At 43.0% G+C, this 24,917-nt stretch overlaps 1 protein-coding gene across 2 annotated transcripts in view; it reads left to right on the plus strand.

Moving 5' to 3' along the window:
* crtc3 (CREB regulated transcription coactivator 3) overlaps window positions 1-24,917 on the plus strand; it is a 102,735-nt gene that overhangs the window by 58,578 nt on the left and 19,240 nt on the right. The window contains exons 5-6 of one of the 2 annotated variants that reach the window (XM_060911645.1): window positions 10,387-10,449; window positions 11,572-11,675. In XM_060911645.1, coding sequence (XP_060767628.1) covers window positions 10,387-10,449; window positions 11,572-11,675 — 167 coding nt within the window. The remainder of the gene's footprint in view (window positions 1-10,386; window positions 10,450-11,571; window positions 11,676-24,917) is intronic. The other variant, XM_060911647.1, reaches the window with a different exon arrangement.

A 24,917-nucleotide genomic window follows, 5' to 3' on the forward strand; every position in this document is an offset into this window, starting at 1 on the left:
GTTTTTGAGATTTGTAAATTATTGCGTTCCGTTTTTATTTACAATTTGTACTTTGTCCCAACCTTTTTGGAATCGGGGTTGTAGTTAATAGAGTCCTACTGTGTGTAATTTACTCTCAGCATAAATACACTTGTTCTGTGAAGGCCTCAGTGGTTTGTTAGAGAACACTAAAGAACAAACAGGATCATGAAGACCAAAGAACTCACCTGACAGGTCAGGGATAAAGTTCTGGAGAAGTTTAAAGCAGGGTTAGGTTATGTTATAAAAAAAAAAAAAAAATCCCAAGCTCTGAACATCTCAAGAAGCACTGTTCAATCCATCATTCAAAAATGGAAAAAGTATGGCACAACTGCAAACCTACCAAGACATGGCTGTCCACCTAAACTGACAGAGCGAGCAAGGAGAGCACTGGTCAGAGAAGCAGCCGAGAGGCCCATGATCACTCTGGAGGAGCTGCAGAAATCCACAGCTCAGGTGGGAGAATCTGTGCACAGGACAACTATAAGTTGTACACTCCACAAATCTGGCCTTTTTGGAAGAGTGGCAAGAAGAAAGTCATTGTTGAAAGACAGGCATAAGAAGTCCCGTTTGCAGTTTGCCAGAAGCCATGTAGGGGACACAGCAAACATGTGGAAGAAGGTGCTTTGGTCAGATGAGACCAAAGTTGAACTTTTTGGCCTAAATGCAAAGCGCTATGTGTGGCGGAAAACTAACACTGCTCATCACCCTGCACACACCAACCCCACTGTGAAACATGGTGGTGGCAGCATCATGCTATGGGGATGCTTTTCTTCAGCAGGGACAGGGAAGCTGGTCAGAGTTGATGGGAAGATGGCTGGAGCTAAATACAGGGCAATCCTGGAAGAAAACCTGTTGGAGGCTGCAAAAGACTTGAGACTGGGAAGGAGATTCACCTTCTTCCAGCAAGACAATGACCCTAAACATACAGCCAGAGCTACAATGGAATGGTTTAGATCAAAGAATATTCATGTGTTAGAATGGCCCAGTCAAAGTCCAGACCTAAATCCCATTAAGCATCTGTGGCAAGACTTGAAAATTGCTGTTCACAGACGCTCTCCATCCAATCTGGCTGAGCTTGAGCTATTTTGCAAAGAAGAATGGGCAAAAATTTCAGTGTCTAGATGTGCAAAGCTGGTAGAGACATATCGTACCACAAAAGACTTGCAGCTGTAATTGCAGCAAAAGGTGGCTCTACAAAGTATTGACGCAGGGGGGCTGAATACTAATGCACATCACATTTTTCAGATTTTTATTTGTTTAAAATTTTGAAGACCATTTATCATTTTCGTTTCACTTCACAATTATGTGCTACTCTGTGTTGGTCTATCACATAAAATCTCAATAAAAAAACTTTTAAGTTCGTGGTTGTAAGGTGGAAAAATGTGAAAAAGTTCAAGGGGTATGAATACTTTTTCAAGGCACTGTACAAGCCTGTGTATGAATATCTGAATGAATACAAACCGCGGCATTTTTTTTACACTGGGTACATATTGCACTGCAAAAATTGATATCTTGGCAGGTGAAAATAGTTGAAACGATCGAGCATTTCCTATTAGAAGAATACAAGACACCAATTCCGAGATTATTAAATTTTAGTTCTAGATTGCAACCGACTTATTCTAAGATGTCTTATCAAGTAAAAATATCTGTCCATGCAGCAAAATAATTTCACTACTATTTAAGTGATTTTCTCCTCAAATTCAGCTTTCAGTTTTTTGCAGTGTGTAAATGATAAAGTTACGGGCATGCTGCTATCAAAAATAAATCATCAGCAAATCATGGTCCAAAATGTCTAATCATCTTGTACCACAATGATTTGACCATTTATTATAAATAGACAAAATAATTTAAAAAAAAAAGTGATTTTTTTTTTTTTTTAATTGGTCAGTGTATAGTTATGTTGAATGTTGTGGATTGGCAGTGAAGCATGTTAGTTCCTGTTAACACTTGGATTATAATAATAATTATAGCAATTTCAGTCTCTATTGAAGTTAAGACGACAAGAAAACGCATCTCATTACCGAAAAACCTTGAAGTCTTCCGTTCTTGGACTTTTATGTGTTCAGTTGGTCGGGTTCAATGCCCGAACTGATGATCACATCATGAGTTTTTCTTTGGCTAATCAGACACAAGGTACGCCACCACTCTTGCCAGAGCGGTTGGGGGTTAGGTGCCTTGCTCAAGGGCACTTAAGTCAATCCTGCTAGTCTGGGGAATCGAACCAGCAACCTTTTGGTCCCAAAGCTGTTTCTCTAACCATTAGGCCATGACTTCCCCTTTTATGTGATTGTTACAAAGAGCTGACGCCGGAGACTTCTTTCAAAACGCTAACTAAATATCTCCTTACAGAAAGCTTCACTATAACGAGCATAATTTTTTTTTTTTTTTTTTGTTAAATCACATTACAAACAACTCACTCCGTTTATTATTTTAATTAAGTTATGTGGCGTGTCGGTCATGCAGCTCAGCAGCGGTGCGCTATAAATTGAATTAATTGAGGAAGTCAGAAATGATCTCTAATGGTTAGAGAAGCAGCTTTAGGCCCTTTTCCACTACCCTTTTTCAGCTCACTTCAGCTCGCTTCAGCTCACTTCAGCCCGACACGGCTCGCGTTTCGACTACCAAAAACCAGCACGACTCAGCTCGTTTCAGCCCTGCTTAGCCCCTAAAACTCGCACCGTTTTGGAGTGGGGCTGAAGCAAGCCAAAGCGAGCCGAGTGAGGTTGGGGGCATGAGCAGACACTCCCCTGTGCACTGATTGGTGAGGAGGAGTGTCCTCACATGCCCACACACGCCCCGCGAGCGCGCTGGGATCTGTAAACACCGCAAACCCGGAAGGAGAAGAATTACGAATTGCGAGAATTTCTGAAGCCTTATGCGCCTCGCCTCATCTATACGCTCTTGCAAGTATCTGTTGGCGTTGTCGGTGACAACAAGCCACAGCACCAAGACCAGCAACACTAACGACTCCATGTCCTCCATGTTTATTGTTTACTATTCGGGTCGTGAGACTACCGCTTAAAAGATCACTGATGTCACTGTTTGCGCTGCTTAACGACATCACGTGACGTCCACCCACTTTCGCTAACTCCACCCAATGTGTCCACCCACTTCCAGCCAGCACGGTTCAGCGCGGTTGTAGTTGAAATGCAACTCCAACAGCCCCGCTCAGCCTGACTCAGCACGGCACGGCTCAGCCCGACTCAGCCGCGTTTGTAGTGGAAAAGCGGCATTTGAGACCAAAAGGTCGCTGGTTCGATTCCCTGGATGAGCAGAAATGGTTGAAGTGCCTTTGAGCAAGGCACCTAACGTCCAACGGCTCCGGGTTTGTTGTACGTCGCTCTGGATGAAGAGCGTCTGCTAAATGCCATTAACGTGGAACCTGAAGGTTCAACTCGGACTATGAGAGAGCAGTGTGGCGAGGCAGACAGAGAGGGGTTTTCTGAGCTCGTCTGATATTTTCTCTCATGCAGAAATCAGCCGAGTAGGCCAACTTCGGGCCTGTGATTACATATGCAGTGAGACATGATCCCATGTGGTCTTGCATCAAAGGATGCACGCAAGGTTTTGTGATAAATTATTTAACACAAGAACACCACAACGTTTTGATTTTATATATGATATACATTTTAGTGTATAATGATGTTGCATTCATTAAAGTTGAATGTGTTTTTAATTCTGTCCAGTTAATGTTTCATGATTTCAGATGTGTTGCCTTTTTTTTTTTAATCTGTTTTCCATGAGCTCCTGGTGAAGTTCCAGCACTAACTAAACCTTGCTCTCTGATCTAACCATGTCTTTCTTCTTCAAGGATCAGTGTGTAGCTATTCCTCCAATGTGCGCGCGCTCCCCCAGAGCGAACAGCACTAACTAAATCTGCCAGATCTGCACGCCGCCAAGCTTGTGCCGTCTGCTGCCTCCTATAACAGATTGTGCCCTCGCTGTGTTCGAAGTTCACTTCCTTTCTGCCCAGGACCTTCAGGACTGGACCGGACCTAGCATGACCTGTGTGCTTGGCTTAATGTGTGAACAATAGCAGAATTGTACGATTGTGGTTCGTTCCCTTTTGATGTTTCGAATTGAAAGGTGGGTGTCGTCTGTCTTTGGCAGTGTGAAGTCTGGTGTCACCTCAGTGAGGCCAGAAAAGAGATTTTCTCTGCCTGTGCAGAGATCAGAGGTTGACAAATGTCGGATGAGTCTGAAGGTGATTTCATCCTCACGTCCTTTTACCGTTTTTGTCATCGCGACCGCCTTGTCTCTGCAGCCCGTTTTGTCTCGGATGACTGTATTTATTGGTACTTATTTTACATGGCAGGAGGAGAGTTGTTTTACTGGGAAGGTTTATGAAGACTGGCTGTTAAAGCTCTGAAACTGCTCTCGTTGCTTAGGGGCAACAGGCTTATGCTTCAGTCTTTTTGCCAATGTTTGCCTGACTGTTTAGCAGAAGGTTATTGAAAGGGTAGAAGGGAGCAGAAAGTTAAGCAGTTATTTACTTTGGTCTGTATTAGACTTCATGGGTTGGAGTTTGCTTCAGCTAGCCAAGATTTTCTGAGCTGTGGTTAGGTTCTCGGTTAACAGTAGACTCCATTGTTTCTCTTTTGGCTGGGTGACGCTCGATTAGCGATGGTTAGCCGAAGCTGAGGCTGCAAATTTTTTTCAGCTACCCGAGTTAAGAGAGGACATCTAATTGGGCAGGAGGATAAGTTGTCATCAGTCGGAGTACACTCAAACGTTTGTAATAATTTCCCTTGGTGTATCAGTCGGCCACAGGTGCTGAAAGAGTGACCGTGGGATCCGAGTTTGAGCATAACGTATCTACTGGCTAAGACCAGCATTTGGCCAGCAAAGATGGAGAGTCCTTTCCATTTGGGAACCAGATGCTAATGTACAGCCTTTTGGGAAAAGTAGAGCAGGACATGTTTACAGCTGTTTCCACATCTGTGATGCATTACTTCAGGACATGTTGGAGGCAAGAGACACTCGTTTAACCCCCTTTGTCCTGATGAGCATTTACGGTTCTGTATCCGGACCAGGATCAAGCTGTTTTGGTCATCCCCGTGAGTGTGGGTGGCTCTTTTTGTTGTATTGTTGTACATTTGTACTTGGCTAATATAGAGGCCTCTTCATTTCTCTTCTGAGATCAAAGTGTGGTTTGCTGCGGCTTTTCAGTTGTTCAGCGTCAGACAGCAAGTCGGTCGCTCTGTATGAAACTCTCGAACAGCTGAAACATTTGTTGACCAATGATTTCATAGTCTATTTTTCATGAACATATTTCAGATGCTATTTTTTTCTCTTTTTTTGCCAGAAACCTTTCTCACGTCTTGATAAATGGTGCATGAATCTTCCAAGTCTGCTTTGATGATAATATTTATGTAGTGTAAAATTGGAAGCCTTTCAACGCAGCAAAAATGCCCATTTCGGTCAACAGCTTGTTCAGTGATGTCCAGTTTTCATTTGTTGACTAGGACTGAGCTCTCCTGAGGGAAATGCAGCCCCTCTGAAGTGTGGGTCGAATGGTTTTGGCCTGGTTCTGAGGACTGGGCAGGGTCGATATGGTGTCCCAATGGAACCCAGCTGGACCAGGTCAAATCTCAGGGTCAGGGCTGCGCTCCAGGTCCCACGCTCCCTCCACCCTTTCGCTGTTTTGTCAGTCGGGCCTCTTGTGGAAGGGCACCCTCAAAACATAACCTATCTCAGAGACATGTAGTGGAAGAGTGGTCCAACAGCAATACTCACCCATTCAACAATCTGTCGAGTGCCTTGGTGGCTCTCATGTTTTCCTGCTCGCTATAAAGAATCTGCCTTTATTATGACACGAAAAAAGATCACAAGTGGCCCACGGTGTATATAAATCGCCCTTTAGTGGATCGGAGTTTTTAAAATGATCTCTGCATGTGTTTGACGTGCGCTCCATGATATCTGCAAAAATGGAGGATGAGGTCTGCGCTCCCTCCTGCTAAGTCCTAATATGGTTCGGAACGTCGTGGTAAAAGGCTCTACATGGAAATGTGAAACATTGCTGATGTCCAGTATATGATGCAGCAGGTAGATGGCCTTTGCTGATCCTTTTTCTTGTGTCTTATATCCAGTACCAGTCAAAAGTTTGTGCACCCCTACTCATTCATAGGTTTTTCTGTATTTTGACTATTTTCTACATTGCAGAGCAACACTGAAGACATCAAAACTATGAAATAATATCTGGAACATATATGGAATTATGTGATAAACAGAATGGTTCATATTTTAGATTCTTCAGAGTATCTACCGTTTACCTTGATGACGCTTTGCACACTATTGGCATTATCTTAACCAGCTTCATGAGGTAGTCACCTGGAACCAGTGTTGTAGTCGAGTCACTCAACCTCGAGTCCGAGTCCAATCTCGAGTCCCCAGTGTTCAAGTCCAAGTCATTAAAGAAAATTTCGAGTCGAGTTTGACACAAGCCCCGCTATCAACAGAGCAATGAACATAGCGTGTCACTCACTTCTCTGGGTGGAGTCTTGCCAAATGACGATTGAAGTTCAAGGTTGTCCCCGTCGTCTCCTCAATAGTTCTTCAACATATGGAACACATAGCAGTGCATTTTTTTTTTTCCCCCCACTGCACGAGAAGTCTGTATAAGCAAAGCGGACAATCGTAGGGGCTTCTCTCCAGGCATTTTAGCACCATTAACGTTAGTTTGTTCCTGAACATGATGTATGAACAGGTGCATGCGCATTCTCTTGCACAAAAATAGTATAAAAATTAATGTAGATATAAATATCTTATGCCAAATTATTATGCCATGTTACAAGAAATAAAGAAAAAATCCGAGTCCTTGTTTCCAATTTACAAGTCCAAATGCAGGGCGGTACGGTGGTGTAGTGGTTAGCACTGTCGCCTCACAGCAAGAAGGTCCGGGTTCGAGCCCCGTGGCCGGCGAGGGCCTTTCTGTGCGGAGTTTGCATGTTCTCCCCGTGTCCGTTTCCTCCGGGTACTCCGGTTTCCCCCCCACAGTCCAAAGACATGCAGGTTAGGTTAACTGGTGACTCTAAATTGACCGTAGGTGTGAATGTGAGTGTGAATGGTTGTCTGTGTCTATGTGTCAGCCCTGTGATGACCTGGCGACTTGTCCAGGGTGTACCCCGCCTTTCGCCCGTAGTCAGCTGGGATAGGCTCCAGCTTGCCTGCGACCCTGTAGAACAGGATAAAGCGATAAATCCATATTATACTGAGCGTCTTTCCAACATTAATCAATACAAAGTCCCTGCATCTTTCAGTTCTTTTAAATCAAGGCTGAATCCTTTCTTCTTTGCCGCTGCCTTTTATTAAATCAAATTTGAGGCTTTTAATTTGATTTCTTTCAGTGCGACCGCAATGCATGATGGGATATATTGCTTGGTTAGTGACCATCGGTTGTACACTACTTTTCGTGATGCATTGTGGGATACTTTGAGTGCACTATATAGGGTGCAAATAATCCTCACTAAGGTTTCGGACAGCGCTACAAAATGGCGTCCTCACTATATAGTGCCCTATATAGTGGGTAGGGAGCGATTTCGGACACAGGGCAAGTCAAATCACGAGTCCTTAAAATTAGGGCACAAGTCGGAGTCAAGTCAAGTTTGTTTGTATAGCGCTCTTAACAATAAACATTGTCGCAAAGCAGCTTTACAGAATTTGAACGACTTAAAACACGAGCTAAATTTATCCCTAATCTATCCCCAATGAGCAAGCCTGTGGCGAGGAAAAACTCCCTCAGACGACACGAGGAAGAAACCTCGAGAGGAACCAGACTCAAAAGGGAACCCATCCTCATTTGGGCAACAACAGACAACATGACTATAACATTAACAGTTTTAACATGAAGTCAGTTTCATCGATGTTATAAACTCTTCATTGATGGAAACTTGAATGCAAAACTGTTCATGACAACCGCAGTCCTAAAGTTAGCAAGTCAACTGTAGTCCTCAGCCATAAAAGCATTACTGTAAGAGTCCAGAGCGTCTTCCAAATGTGACTTTCAACTGTCCATATGGGGCCGTCCTCTACAGGAGCGATGTGATGAGACTCCAACCAGACACAGGGCACCAGGATGGATCAGGCAGGTCCGAGCAGCAGAAGATAAGGGGGGCGGGAGAGAAAACACAGGTTGTTGGGTATGCCCAATGTCACCTGAATAAGTAAGAACAGTCTAGATTTTGCGCTGAGTGCAAGCAGGGACTCCAGCAAAACTAACTATGACAGCATAACTAAAAGGCGAGAGCCAGAAGGTAACACCGGCATGAGGGAGCCCCGGGACATAAAGCAGCAGCCGCTACACCGTCAACAAACTCGAGCGAGTGGGGGACTGACAGCATCCATACATCCCAGTTTACCAAAACACTCTGTCTGAGGACCCTCCAGAGCTACACCTTTACCTCATAAACACCATTAACAAAAGGCCTGACTAAACAGATATGTTTTCAGCCTAGACTTAGGGCGTATTCACACCTACGTTGTTTGGTCCGGACCAAACAAACCAAATTTCCCTTGGTCCGGACCATTTGGGTTGGTCTGAATACAAACCACCGAACTCTGGTCCGGACCAAACAAGCGGACCGAGACCGAGCTGCAAGGTCGGACTCGGTCCGGACCAAAGGAACCCTGGTGCGGATCTTTAGGAGGTGTGAAAACAGACCGGACCTAATCCGACAGTTTTGCTTTTTTGTACCTCGGGAGCTTCCATCGTTTGTCGAGCATTATGGGAAACAGAGTCTTGACACTCCACCGCAAAGTGCAAACACTGTTTCGGTTGTCAAGGGAACCTTACAACAGTCGTTCAGTCACCAGTGGTAGGCGAGTACAAAAAATGAGTAGGGGGCAAACGTGGGCCGAGGAAGAAACGCGTACCCTTGTGGATATATGGGCAGATGTCCACATATCTGCGCTTTTGGAGAGAACACACAAAAATGCCGACGTGTTTGCTGTATTCAGTGAGAAAATGAAGAAGGGGTTCACGTGCTCCCCAGAACAATGTCGGCTAAAAGTGAAGAAACTCCGTCAGACCTACATTAAAATCAGGGACATTCTTTCAAAAAGTGGCGGTACTAGCGACGCAAAAAAGAAATTCATCTATTACGATGACCTGGATACTATTCTGGGGTCAAAATATAACTGAGGCGTGGCTTTGTTGACAGATTTTGGTCCGCTTACTAAAATGTACAGTGTGAAAGCGAACCGCACCAAAATGGAAAAAAAAAATTTGGTTCGGACCAAAGCAAGTGAACTATCGAACTATCCTGGTCTGAATACACCCTCAAACGCTGAAACTGTGTCTGGTTCCCGAACACTACTTGGAAGGCTGTTCCATAACTATGGGGCTTTGCAGTACTCGATTCCAGGACTCGAGTACTACAAGCCTGCCTGGAACGCTTTTCAATTAACAGGTGTCTTGTCAAAAGTTAATTAGTGCCTTTTTAATAGCTTTGAGATTAAATAGTAAATAATAAACATACAGTAAATAGCTCTATTCCACAACTGTAGTAATCCATATTTTCAAGAATTCCGAAACTAAGTAAAGAGAAACAACATCCATTATTACTTGAACACACGAGTCTTTTAATGACTAAAATAAAGGAAAAAAAACGTATGGATTAGAAGGTGGGTGCAAACTTTTGAATGTGTATGCACTTTAATTATGTTAGAAAGCAACATGGATGATGTATACAGCTCATGGTTTTGACTACGTACAAATCACAGCTGTTGCTTTGGCATCTGGCTTCCTAACACGGCGTCTGGTGTAGACACTACGCCTTTGCTGCACGCTTGATTTGCTGTTCTGCATACTGACTTTGATTTGCAGCGATCAAATGTATGTGGGCACGTTAGAGGTGTTCGATTAGAACAGTTTACGTCAGCCGTTTTATTTCATTTGTCTTCTAGATCAGCTCGGGTAATTGTCTTTTACCTCGTGTTTGTTGATTGGCATCTTTTCTTCATCTCTTTAAATGCTGTGCATATTGCAGCACTTTTGTTTGTTGTCTGATCTGTTCCCAGACGTGGCTGTCCCTGTAGTATAATGGAAGCAGTAAATCAGCAAAGTGTGCCTGGGACGAGTTAATGCTGGGAAATGAGCTGCGATTTATGCAGCTGTGTGTGTGTGTGTGTGTGTGTGTGTGTGTGTGTGTGTCTGCCCGCCCGCAGGCCCACCGAGGCTCCTGTTGACTGCAGAGCGCCACATTAAGCTGCCACAATCTTTCTTCACAGCTTGTCTTTCTGCCGTTCTCGCTGTCCTGTTGCTCGTTTCCCTCTACTAACCCCCTGAGCCATGAGCTCCAGGTCCTGTGTGTGTGTGTGTGTGTGTGTGTGGTGGTCAGTAACGCATGATTGTTTCCATTTCCAAAGGGAACAGCAGCCATGGACCGAAGAGAAACGGCCTGGGTTTAGGTTAATATCACAGCTCAACAGGTGACCTTTGAACTCCTATTTCACAGATCTGCTCCTCTGGATTTCTGTCTCTTTTTCCTGTTTTCCACTTTCCGTTCCTCACCCATACTGTAGCATACTCCTCTTATTTGATTGCCTTTTAATGTACTTCATGATTACATCTCCTCTCACAAGGTCATTACAACCAAATCACAAGGTCATGACAACCAAATCACTAAATGCGCTCTCTCTCTCTCTCTCTCTCTCTCTCTCTCTCTCTCTCATAACAAATGAATGTGGCAGACACTTTTTTTTTTTAAATTATTATCTTCAACTAACCTGAAATCAAAGATTCTAAGTTTCTACTAATCTGTAATTTCTTTTAAGAACACTGGACCTGAATCTTTCCACTGGAAATTAAAGCATGAACTTGGAAATGTATGCGAAGACGAATTTAGCCTTTCGGCTCCTTTTGTTTCTTTTTTAATTTGTAATACAAGTCGGCTCTGAGATAATTAACGTTTTACTTTTTATTGTAAAGATAAGAATTCTGTTTCTATTCACAGTAGATTCAGTGTAAATCGCTATTAATCCTGGTACGCCGCTTAGTTTGGAAGAAATTAGTCACTGTATTATAAGGTAACGTTGCACAAGTGGTATATTTAGAGCTTTTTTATTAATCGACACCATATTATATTGTGGAATATTGATAATATCCGTGGATTAGTTAGAAATTGAGAAAATGAATTGACATTTGAGTTTAGTCTTGGTGTGGCATACCAAAACACACTTTTGTAGCCTGTTCCATCTTTTCTGTCCCAATGCACACTTAGAGCATTAGCCCCCTGCCAGAGAAAAATGCTTTGCATTTACCTTTCATGTGTAATGAGTAATGTTTGAGCTCTGTATTGAGTGTGTACTTGGCAAAGAGAGCCAGAAAAGCACCGGAGCTTTCTGAAGAGCCCCTGAGAGAGGGAGAGAGAGAGAGATATCTCGGTGTAACTGGTTAAAGAGGACAGTGAGGAGAAGGGAGAGATAATTGTGTATCTTACTTGCATATGCAGGCTTTCAGGACTGAGACTCACTTAAGCCTATATGGTTCTAAGCCCAGCACGGCAATAACCAAACCCCTTATTTCCATCTTTCCTGCACTCCTCCCCACAGAACCAACTCCGATTCAGCCCTGCATACGAGCGCGATGAACCCGAACCCACAGGATCCATTCAGCGGGAACCAGCAGATGGGCAGAGGGCCACCCCAGCGCAATGGTGAGCGTCTCTCGCTTCACCTTTCACGGTGTAATTATAATCCATTGTGTTTATATAGGTCTGTTCAATAACCCAAAAGCACTTAAAATGAGCGAAACCATCCACAGCACACACCCATGAACAAAGCAGCATTTGTGTGGGTGGCATGCAGGCCGGAATAGGGTGCTGTGTGTGTGTGTGGGCGATGACCATTTAATATAACCTTCCTGGATTATTACAAACACATGTCCAAATGAAAGATATGTTCGTATTATTTTCTGGTAGATGATAAACTGTTGTTCATTACTGTGTGTTCTAGAAGCTGTAGGTTACAGTGTTGGGATTCTCTGCTATGTGTGTGTCAGTCAAGCTGATTCTGGTTATTTGGGTGTTTGTTGTACAAGTTATGGTTTACTGATTAACAGAAAACAGTTTGTAGTTCATGCAGTGTAACATCGACGTCCCCGATGTGTGCCGTCCATGCAGACGTGGCCCTCTGGGAAGTGCGTCGTTTCTGTGTTCAGCCTGTTTATCTCATCTCATTATCTCTAGCCGCTTTATCCTTCTACAGGGTCACAGGCAAGCTGGAGCCTATCCCAGCTGACTACGGGTGAAAGGCGGGGTACACCCTGGACAAGTCGCCAGGTCATCACAGGGCTGACACATAGACACAGACAACCATTCACACTCACATTCACACCTACGGTCAATTTAGAGTCACCAGTTAACCTAACCTGCATGTCTTTGGACTGTGGGGGAAACCGGAGCACCCGGAGGAAACCCACGCGGACACGGGGAGAACATGCAAACTCCACACAGAAAGGCCCTCGCCGGCCCCGGGGCTCGAACCCAGGACCTTCTTGCTGTGAGGCGACAGCGCTAACCACTACACCACCGTGCAGCCTGTTTATTTTGTTTCAAAATGACAGTACTCCTGGGGATCCGATCCACTGCATGTTTTTGTTTGTTTTCTCTGCTCTAACACACCGGATTCAACTCATTTGGTAATTATCAAGCCTTTTATGGGCTTTAATTAGATGCTCGAACAAAAAATGAACAAAATTACGCAGTGCATCAGATCCTCAGCACCGGGATTAGAAACAACGCTGCTGCAGTATTGTAGCGCTGCAGAATAATAGCTAAACTAATATTGCATTTAATTTTAGTTGAAATGACGCTGATCCTTCAAGATGCTTTGTTTGTTTTAATAAGTTTTGTTTTTTAAATGATATACCAGTCAAAATTTTGGACACACTTTCTAATTTGGTGTTTTTTCTTTATTTTTATTAAATAAGACACTTCCTTTGTTAAAGCAATGATGTTCTGTCGTTTCTTTTTATTTAGCTGAGCGGTCCTTGACAACATGGATTACCAGAGTTGTGGAATAGGGCTATTTACTGTGTGTTTTTATTATTTACTGATCTCATGCATTAAAAGGCAAGACATTGCACTAATAAACTTTTGACGAGGCAAAAAAAAAAACATTCCAGGTGACTACTACATGAAGCTGGTTAAGATGATGTCGACAGACAGACAGCTAGCTTTATTAATCCCCAAAGGGAAATTGCAGAATAGTCTGCGAGCTGTCATCAAGGTAAATGCTGAGTACTTTGAAGAATCTAAAATGCGAAACACATTTTGGTTTTGTTTTTAAATGTTTTTTTTTTTTTCATCTACCATAAAATTCCATTTATTTTCTGTGTCATTTCATAGTTTTGGTGTCTTCGGTGTTGAAAATTACAGTGGCCGAGAAGCACAAAACAAAATTACAAAATGTGAAACACTTTTTTAGATTTTATAAAACAAAATTACATTCGCAGAACACTTTTACCAAGGACAAAACAAATTTAAATCTTGGAAAACAAATTGAAAAGACGCAAAACACTTTTACGAGCGCTGAGACAAATTTACAAGCGACGGAACGCTTATCAGTCCTGAAACAAGTTTACAAACGAAAATCTTCACAGAAAGGGAATGTGCCAAATATCACAAGCGACCCGGAAGTGGTAGAGTGAGCGGTCAATTTGTGTCGTCTTCTATGGAGTTAATGGTGATGGAACGTCGATTGTGACCAAATGATGTTTTGCCCCTTTTGTGGAAAACACATGAACTGGTTAATGCGGTTCGTGTGGACGGTCTCTAGAATTTTTAAAGGACACGGACCAGACAGAAGGACCAAGCACACATGGAAGAAGACAACGGCTGTGTCCGAAATCACTCACTCATTCACTACTCCCTACTCAGTATATAGGGAATTCTATATAGAGGACTATATAGTGAGTGATTTCGGACACAGGGAACACGAATTGACCGCTGACTTGATCATTTCCTGGCCACCGTACTTCCGGGTCGCTTGTGGCATTTGGTGTATTCCCCTTCCGTGAAGATTTTCGTTTGTAAATTTGTTTCAGGACTGGTGAAAGTGTTCCGCCACATGTAAATTTGTCTCAGCGCCCATAAAAGTGTTTTGCGTCTAGTCAATTTGTTTTCTAAGATGTAAATTTGTTTTGTCCTTGGTGAAAGTGTTTTGCGATTTGTCTCATCTCATTATCTCTAGCCGCTTTATCCTTCTACAGGGTCGCAGGCAAGCTGGAGCCTATCCCAGCTGACTACGGGCGAAAGGCGGGGTACACCCTGGACAAGTCGCCAGGTCATCACAGGGCTGACACATAGACACAGACAACCATTCACACTCACATTCACACCTACGGTCAATTTAGAGTCACCAGTTAACCTAACCTGCATGTCTTTGGACTGTGGGGGAAACCGGAGCACCCGGAGGAAACCCACGCAGACACGGGGAGAACATGCAAACTCCGCACAGAAAGGCCCTCGCCGGCCCCAGGGCTCGAACCCAGGACCTTCTTGCTGTGAGGCGACAGCGCTAACCACTACACCACCGTGCCGCCCAGTTTTGCGATTTGTAATTTTGTTTTATAAAATGTAAAAGCGTTTCACATTTTGTAATTTTGTTTTGCGCCTCCCGGCCACCATAGAAAATAGACAAAATATGGAAGAACATATGAATGAGTCGGGGTATCCAAACTTGACTGGTACTGTGTATATAAACACAATTGGACTCTAAATAAGTAGCAAGTTTGTCCCTACAGTCTGGCACAAACAGCTAAGCACATTAAACTTGTGATTTCATTTTCAAGCGTCAATAAACACTCTCATCTCCTCAGTATTAAAAATTATTATTATTATTAAATAGTTAAATAATATTGGCTGGCTTTTTTTCATGGTATATCAGATATATTCCATTCAGCTGGCATGATATTAAACGAGTCGAAGACAAGTTCAGTATGATGCTAGCTGAAGGGAAGATGTCTGATATACCACGAAAAAAAGCTATTATTATTATTATATACACATTCAATGGAACAATTATAGATTTTGCAAAAATTTAAAGGAGAACTGAAGGCAATTTTTTTTTTAATCAAAATTCTCTCATTTTATACAATATCGGAATGCATTTTTAATAGCTAAACGAGATTCGCTGAGACCTGTGCGAGACTTCGTAGGACAGAAGTAAAACGTACAGCGGAAATCAAAGTGACCAACATCTGCCAACGTTGTCAAAAGACGCGCGCGCCCTCTTTCGAATGCTGACATGATCAAGCTGGAAGTTTTGTTTGCTTTGATAGCAATCAGGAAAGTTTGAAAAAAGTAGGCGGTAATCGTCATTTAAACTCGTTTTTGTGCAATATTTCATTTGGAAAACAGTTTTCAAAATGGTGGCACTGACACCTGGCTGACACTTCACGTTTCGAAGTCTCGCACAAGAAGATCGCGTGGATAAGCAACGCCTGCCGCGGACCAAACAAACTAAATTCAACACGGCTAAAAACCAAATAGGCCGATAAGTATAATATTTAATTGCCAATACGAGTCACGATATAGGGCAGCATGGTGGTGTAGTGGTTAGCACTGTCTCCTCACAGCAAGAAGGTCCAGGTTCGAGCCCTGAGGCTGGCGAGGGCCTTTCTGTGCGGAGTTTGCATGTTCTCCCCGTGTCCGCGTGGGTTTCCTCCGGGTGCTCCGGTTTCCCCCACAGTCCAAAGACATGCAGGTTAGGTTAACTGGTGACTCTAAATTGAGCGTAGGTGTGAATGGGAGTGTGAATGGTTGTCTGTGTCTATGTGTCAGCCCTGTGATGACCTGGCGACTTGTCCAGGGTGTACCCCGCCTTTCGCCCGTAGTCAGCTGGGATAGGCTCCAGCTTGCCTGCGACCCTGTAGAACAGGATAAAGCGGCTAGAGATAATGAGATGAGATGAGTCACGATATAAGGTTACTAAAACGGAAAACGTAATTGAATAACACGTTAATTAAGAAATAAAGCGAGTTTAAAAATGACTTCAGTTCTCCTTTAAGAACGGGGGGGTAGCCTTGCATGTTGAATGTGTCTTTCTCTTTCAAAATTCTCTTAAAATCTTCCATATTTAACTAAGCAAACCTGGCGGCCATGTTAGTTTACAAATTGTCGCAGTCGCTCGCTAGCACGGAAGTTTTACGTGTAATACGTATCTTATGGCATTTTCAATTCACTGTGACCAGTGTACTGCGGGCGCTGCCAGCGAACAAAAATGTTCCTGTGCATGCGCAGCAGAAAACTTTCTCATTGAATATTCGCATCACCTCCGACATGTGACGTCACGTTGTCTTGACAACCATGCAATATCGTAAACCATATTCAACGCTCATTCTCCATTGGGTAGAGTGACGTAATACATGCAGGATAAGCGATATGCTAACAATAGTGCATGCTATCGAACCAAACGAATGAAACCCGCTAGAAGGGAATAGAATACATGTTTTTATTCCATTGAAAAAGTGTCCTGTACCGTATGTATAATATGAAATATATAATTTTTTTTAAACTTGGCATCATGTTCAGCCTTCAGATGTGATTTTTATACAAAAGTGATGTCTCTTGTGCACGTTTCTAGCCACAAGTTTTGGAATCCTGAATGTTGCAATCTGATTGGCTGTCTGCACGTCTGTGCATGCGCACTTCCCCTGACAGGAGGAAAAAAACTGTGACACAATGAGGTTTTCGGAAGCAATTGATTGTTACTGGATTAAAAATAAAAATCCTCCCAGAATGCAGCCTTTGAAAGTTATTAAGGCTTCTGTTTCAACAGCTGCTGGTAGATAATGTTTGGTAATGCATGCTTCAGTGGTTGGGTTCCTTCCAGAACTAGTGGAGTATTTCCGTATGCTTTTTTCCATGCTGAATAAAATTAGGAATGTTGTCACCTGGGGGCGGCACGGTGGTGTAGTGGTTAGCGCTGTCGCCTCACAGCAAGAAGGTCCTGGGTTCGAGCCCCGTGGCCGGCGAGGGCCTTTCTGTGTGGAGTTTGCATGTTCTCCCCGTGTCCGCGTGGGTTTCCTCTGGGTGCTCCGGTTTCCCCCACAGTCCAAAGACATGCAGGTTAGGTTAACTGGTGACTCTAAATTGACCGTAGGTGTGAATGTGAGTGTGAATGGTTGGTTGTCTGTGTCAGCCCTGTGATGACCTGGCGACTTGTCCAGGGTGTACCCCACCTTTCACCCGTAGTCAGCTGGGATAGGCTCCAGCTTGCCTGCGACCCTGTAGAACAGGATAAAGCGGCTAGAGATAATGAGATGAGATGAGATGTTGTCACCTGTTGTTCATGACCCTAACCTTACATGAGTAGGTGAAAGTCGCTGCTACGTCACGTCTGTCCTCTGGCCATTTTCGTCCACCCAAATGACCCGGGTCGCCTTGCACTCTTCCACTTAGATGTGGAGCAGTAGTTACATGTATATCATTCTACTTCCTAAATATTCAGACCACCGCAGCAATGTGTCTGGATAGTGCACACTACCAGACAATAATAGCGCTTTTTCCACTGGATTGTGTCGCACTCTTTGGCTCGGCAAATTGCACGAATCCTTTAGCATCGTGTTCGTTCCTGCCCCACTGAGGGACCGTGGTCGTGCATGGAAGTTGATATCACAACCTTTAAAGAAAAGTTGTAACTAGTTTGTGTTCAGACAACGCTGCCATGTACACCTTCAGTTTAGACCCAGACAGATGCAGCCACCCAGTCTTCCATTTGCATATATACAAACTCCTGCATAGGTGAAACAATCAAATTCGCACAAGTGTTATGACCTCTTGTGAACCAGCCTGTGCGCTGCAGTTGATCCAGAGGGTCATGGCCCATTCAGAGAGAATGGGGCAGGAACCTTGGTTGTGTAGTCTGTTGAATGGACTGCAGTATCATCCAAAACAGCGACAGTGGTGGAAAAACATACAGTTGTAGTCATGTGCCAAAGCATCCTGGCCACAAGCCTGTCTGTCTCTGCCATGGCCATGACCCACATTGGACTGTGAGTTCACAAACAGATCGACTTCCATAGGTGTTCCAAATTAGTTGAACCACCCTGGGTACAGGCTCACTGCGAGAGAGCACATCTACCGTCTTATTGCAGCAACCTGGCAGGTAGGCAGCTCGTAGACACAGGAGGTGTGGATCCTACCCACTTCCAGAGCTTGTTCTCCCAAGCAACTTCTCCGCATGTTTGCCCAAGAGTATGCATAGTGGTGCTTGAAAGTTTGTGAACCCTTTAGAATTTTCTATATTTCTGCATAAATATGACCTAAAACAACATCAGATTTTCACACAAGTCCTAAAAGTAGATAAAGAGAATCCAGTTAAACAAATGAGACAAAAATATTATACTTGGTCATTTATTTATTGAGGAAAATGGCCCAATATTACATATCTGTGAGTGGCAAAAGTATGTGAACCTTTGCTTTCAGTATCTGGTGTGACCCCCTTGTGCAGCAATCACTGCAACTAAACGTTTCCGGTAACTGTTGATCAGTCCTGCACACCAGCTTGGAGGAATTTTAGCCCGTTCCTCCGTACAGAACAGCTTCAACTCTGGGATGTTGGTGGGTTTCCTCACATGAACTGCTCACTTCAGGTCCTTCCACAACATTTCCATTGGATTAAGGTCAGGACTTTGACTTGGCCATTCCAAAACATTAACTTTTATTCTTCTTTAACCATTCTTTGGTAGAATGACGTGTGTGCTTAGGGTCGTTGTCTTGCTGCATGACCCACCTTCTCTTGAGATTCAGTTCATGGACAGATGTCCTGACATTTTCCTTTAAAATTCGCTGGTATAATTCAGAATTCATTGTTCCATCAATGATGGCAAGCCGTCCTGGCCCAGATGCAGCAAAACAGGCCCAAACCATGATACTACCCCCACCATGTTTCACAGATGGGATAAGGTTCTTATGCTGGAATGCTGTGTTTTCCTTTCTCCAAACATAACGCTTCTCATTTAAACCAAAAAGTTGTATTTTGGTCTCATCCGTCCACAAAACATTTTTCCAATAGCCTTCTGGCTTGTCCAGGTGATCTTTAGCAAACTGCAGACAAGCAGCAATGTTCTTTTTGGAGAGCAGTGGCTTTCTCCTTGCAACCCTGCCATGCACACCATTGTTGTTCAGTGTTCTCCTGATGGTGGATTCATGAACATTAGCTAATGTGAGACAGGCCTTCAGTTGCTTAGAAGTTCCCCTGGGGTCCTTTGTGACCTCGCTGACTATTACACGCCTTGCTCTTGGAGTGATCTTTGTTGGTCGACCACTCCTGGGGAGGGTAACAATGGTCTTGAATTTCCTCCATTTGTACACAACCTGTCTGACTGTGGATTGGTGGAGTCCAAACTCTTTAGAGATGGTTTTGTAACCTTTTCCAGCCTGATGAGCATCAACAACACTTTTTCTGAGGTCCTCAGAAATCTCCTTTGTTTGTGCCATGATACACTTCCACAAACATGTGTTGTGAAGATCAGACTTTGATAGATCCCTGTTCTTTAAATAAAACAGGGTGCCCACTCACACCTGATTGCCATCCCATTGATTGAAAACACCTGACTCTAATTTCACCTTCAAATTAACTGCTAATCCTAGAGGTTCACATACTTTTGCCACTCACAGATATGTAATATTGGATCATTTTCCTCAATAAATAAATGGCCAAGTATAATATTTTTGTCTCGTTTGTTTAACTGGGTTCTCTTTATCTACTTTTAGGACTTGTGTGAAAATCTGATGATGTTTTCGGTCATATTTATGCAGAAATATAGAAAATTCTAAAGGGTTCACAAACTTTCAAGCACCACTGTAATTGGTCATTTTTGCTGTCAATGTAGGCATGTTGGCCATGTTTAGTGACAAAAAGTGCAAGGCTCTAGCAAAAGTGTTGGTGTTTCATTGTTGAACTTAGTGGTTTTAGCGTTCTCTTTAGTAATTTCTCTTACTTGTCCATCTGGATGCAAACCTGTGCCTGCTGACAGTTGACAAAGTTACCATGGTAACCGCCCCAGTGATGGTTTTAAAAAAGAAAACAACTTTGCTATTCATTTCATGCTAATCAGCATAAGCAACGCATGAACAAAATTGAAGTTTCAAACATGTTGGGTGATGTGGTGATATCCTACAATAGCACGCATCGTTTACAAAATACAGACGAGTCACAGAAACTAAAAAATAATAATACAAAGTACGGATCTTTTATTCACGGACGTGATATTTTCCATGAAATATCAATAGTAAATTAATAAACATATAAATCCAGGTAATATATTTTAATTATGAACTTCGGTAGTCCAAACGTTTAATTGTTTTAGAACTTCTTAATGTTAGCATTCATAGTTGTGATCATTATCCAGTGTTGGCCACCAGTATTAGAGTGTGTGTTTACTTACAAGAGTCATCCGTGAGTTCTATTCCAGCGGCATCAACACTCGAATTTAACCTTCTTAACCTCGCTGTCTTCAGGATATTCATACTCAACGTTACCTGGTCTTGGTTGTTTTTTTCCTGGCTTTTTCTTTCCTCGAGCATTTTTCCATAGTACAGTAAGGTTCACGGACTTTGATGGCACGGACGCTTGACCATCCATCCGTAAAGACATTTTCACGGACAAAACGTGACAACAGTTGTTTGGAGACAATCTTTGTGACGTCCACGTCATTGTTCCGTAGATTCGTAGCAACGTCTGTAAAATTAACCATCTCTGATGCATCATCTGTAACCGCTCCGTAATATACGGAAATGTCCGTGATCAAGCCATAAATTACCAGCGTCCGTGATGCATCCGTATTAAAATCCATAACCATATTGCGTTTTGTATAATTTTTATTATAAAATGCTTAGGTAATACGTTTCCGGTTGAGAATACGTTGTGTGCATTCTGGCTGCCACTTCTCACTGGAGCTTTTTTTGTTTTATGTTCCCTTTTGTCTTTCGTTTTTGTGTTGTGTTGTTTGATGGGTTTTTTTTTCTTTTTTAGTGTTTTGTCTGCCATTTATGGTGTAGCTCCGGGCCCAGTTTTGGGTGTCTGTTCCCTTTAGGCCTTGGTTCGCCGTGGGTGATGCCTGTGCTCCTCGCTATGGACTGCAGTGAGCTCGTTGCTCTTTTAACATCGGGGTTGTCCAACGCTCTGTGCAGCGGTGCTTTTGTGCTTGGCGCCGTGTTCTGAGCGATGTTGCTCGGTGGCGTCGCGGCGGCTGTGCAGGTGGTTTGGGACATACTGGCGCTCCGTGTGGTGGTGCTTCTGTGCTCGCTTTGTGGGTCCATGGCACAGTGTTCCGAGCCATGTTGCCCGGCGGCATCACAGCGGCTGTGCAGGCAGTGTGGGACTTATCTTCGTGCGCCTGGTGGGACTGTGGTAGCTACACCATTTGGAATGACCTCCTGACCTCCTTTTGGTTGACTTTTTTTTTTTTTTTCTTTCCTAATTGTAAAGCGACCTTGGGTATGAGAAAGGCACTATATAAATTAAACATTATTATTATTATTATTATTATTATTATTATTATATTTCCGTAGTCTGTGGCCTAGCCGTATTTTGTCAACCACTCATACCACATTTATTATACCACGCATAGATGACATTAATCTAGGAGGCAGATATCATTCCTCGGTCATACATAATGCATCCTATGGCATGTCTTTCATTTTTCATAGCATTATTATTATTATTATTCATTCTCATCTCATTATCTCTAGCTGCTTTATCCTTCTACAGGGTCGCAGGCAAGCTGGAGCCTATCCCAGCTGACTACGGGCGAAAGGCGGGGTACACCCTGGACAAGTCGCCAGGTCATCACAGGGCTGACACATAGACACAGACAACCATTCACACTCACATTCACACCTACGCTCAATTTAGAGTCACCATTTAACCTAACCTGCATGTCTTTGGACTGTGGGGGAAACCGGAGCACCCGGAGGAAACCCACGCGGACACGGGGAGAACATGCAAACTCCACACAGAAAGGCCCTCGCCGGCCCCGGGGCTCGAACCCAGGACCTTCTTGCTGTGAGGCGACAGCGCTAACCACTACACCACCGTGCCGCCCTATTATTATTATTATTATTATTATTATTATTATTATGTGTAACACTTATGAAATAAAAAGTAAAGCAAAGTAAAAAAATAACGGTCTTGATCCCAACCACCCAAACACACACGGTTAACTGAATAAAACGACTCTGTTACCGGTTAGAGTTAGTGTTACAGAGTTCTGTTACGGTGACTTTTTACAGTTTAACATTAACCAGCATGTGGATTATTCACTGCTGCCATCTTTAAACGCTCGCTCAGTCACCGTATCGTACAGGCGCTTAAAATCAACTTCAGGCCACGGAGACGAATCACTTTGTTTCAATCCCATTTTCTGGTTGCATGGTAGCAGTGTATCTGCCTTTACTTCATTAGTGGCACATGAATACAGCAAATCCATTATATTGTGTGATTTATTATTTTATTGTGACATTACTGTATCGTAAGAAAAGACGACTACTGTAAACAAGGAAGTGTAGTTATCTAACGTGTCCTGCATTCTGTGCTTCTGTTTTTCATTTATTGACAGTTTAAAAAAAAAAAAGTTGAGATGATTTCTAAACCGCAGCAGTTTGGGTGCTGTGCCAATTCCATTGGGTAAAACTATAGCTTAGCGGATATGATTCTGTTTTAGTAAAAGCAATGACTGCCAGTGAGCCACTGTTGTGCCCTTGAGTGAGATGTTTAACTCTCAGTTGTGCGCATGGATTAAAAATTGCTTTGTCCCCAAAAACTTTGCCAAGTGAATAAATGCAGATGTAGTGGCAGTCTGTATCGAACGCGTATGGCTCCCTGTGTGACTTGCAGGCAGAGAGTTGATGTAGCTCAGGCAGCGTGCGAATGTAGTTGTCAATATGTTTAAGCAGGATGTTGGGTGAAGTAGCCAGGGCAGATATGAGACTGAAACAGCCTGCAGCTCGGAGCGCTTGTCTTTTTTTTGTTTTGTTTTTTTACAGCTGACTGACAGTTTGGATTAAATAGGTGTTTGGCACCGAGATGGCAAACTCAGCAAGTCAGACACACTGTCAGATAGCTTTAGGTAAAACCAACTGATTTGTTCGCAACATGAAGAAAAACTGGCTTTTTCAGTCAGTTTAACACAGGAGTTGAACTAAAGGCGGTTTGAAGCAGCAGTACGTCCTCCATAGAAACAGGGTGAAACTGTTTTATTTATATGAACACCTCCTAGAACAGACCTGGGCATTTTACGGCCCGCCGGCCGCATCCGGCCCTTTGGTTCATTCTGACCGGCCCGCGTAAGGTTAATTAGAAATTACAAAATAAACGTATTTTCTAATTTTACCTCATGCATGGACTGAATGTGCATTGCTTTTATTTTGAAGTTGTGTTCAACAAAAACACAATATGTGCGACATGAACATGACATGAAATCCCACGAAACCTAATCCCGCGATAACTACTTCTGTAATTTGTCCAGACCAACCACAAACTTGTACGTCATCCTTCAAACGGTCCAGCCAATCACATAGTGCGACGTCACCAGCAGGCGCCGGAGCCCGAGCCGATCTGTAGATCTGATACCTACACCGAATCGACTGATGATCATCTGTCAGCTGTGCTTCGCATTTCCACCTCAGACATTCAACCTGATTTTGATGCACTCGTTAAAGACCAACAGAGACTAGATTTCTCTCACTGAACAAATAAAAAACTGAAAAACACCAAATGAGGTGATTAGACCAGAAATGTGGGCATCATTATTATAATATGATGTATCTTGCTTGATGTTTGGAGTAGAAAGACAATATTGTGATGTCTTTATTGTGTTTTGGGGTGAATGTAACTGGGAAAAAAAATGGTACAAACGCTCACATTTTGTTAACCATTGTTTTGGGAAATTTGATTGAATAAATGACATTTTTTGTAAGGCAACCTCGTTTTTTCCATACTCTTACCAGTCTTAGCAGCTTGTAAAACAATGTTATTTACTGCTTTATATAAAGAAATACAATTAATATTATGCAGAATTTAGTTCAGCCTTTTGGTCCGGCCCTCCACAAAATTTTCTGTTTCTCATGTGGCCCCATGGAAAAAATAATTGCCCACCCCTGTCCTAGAACAATATTTATTATGTTCTCTAGTTTCACCTCAGGCAGTTCAGCATCCTGTAAATATAACTAGGGTTTAGATTTGGGACATAGGTTTGGTCTTGGATAAGCCTTTGATTCAGAAGACGCATAGACATGGCCGTAGCCAGCTATGAGGCCACCGAGGTCCGGGCCTCGGTCATTTTTAAAAGCTGAAAATACATTTGTACGCTAAATATTCAACTGGATAAAAAAATAAAGAATAACATTAAAACGTCTCCATAAAAAGTGCATTGTGAATTATGTTAAACGTTGATTCTGTGTGTGTTTCGTGCGCGCGGCTCTGAGACCAAGAACACAAAAGCGAATGAGCGCGCTACTCGGGGGAGGAACGCAGTGCAGGGGACACGGGTTTTTCATGGTAACCATCAGCGCACTTTCATCAAGCTGTTAAATTTACATTTTCGAAGCAGCGCAGTTTTGTCCTCATTGCTTGGGCCAGATCAAACCATTAAACAAGCTTAAATTATTCTTACTCTTGCCACATACATGATTTTTTTTTTTTTTTCAAAACTGATGATATTCAGTTCAAACACCATTAAAAGTAATTTCAGGAATAGATCTCTTGTGTGGCGTGTAATTCACCCCTCTCATTGAAATATGTCGAAAATTTTTCGGCGCGCGCTTTGTGCATCACGGACCTCGGTGATTTTAAAATGCTGCCTCCGGCCCTGCGCATAGAGTCAAGGAATTTATTTACATTTTGTTGCTAGTCAGAACAATTCGTGTGTTGCAAAGTGAAAATGATGGAAA

The sequence above is a fragment of the Neoarius graeffei genome, chromosome 27 (genome assembly GCF_027579695.1).
Source record: "Neoarius graeffei isolate fNeoGra1 chromosome 27, fNeoGra1.pri, whole genome shotgun sequence".
Taxonomy (NCBI): Eukaryota; Metazoa; Chordata; class Actinopteri; order Siluriformes; family Ariidae; genus Neoarius; species Neoarius graeffei.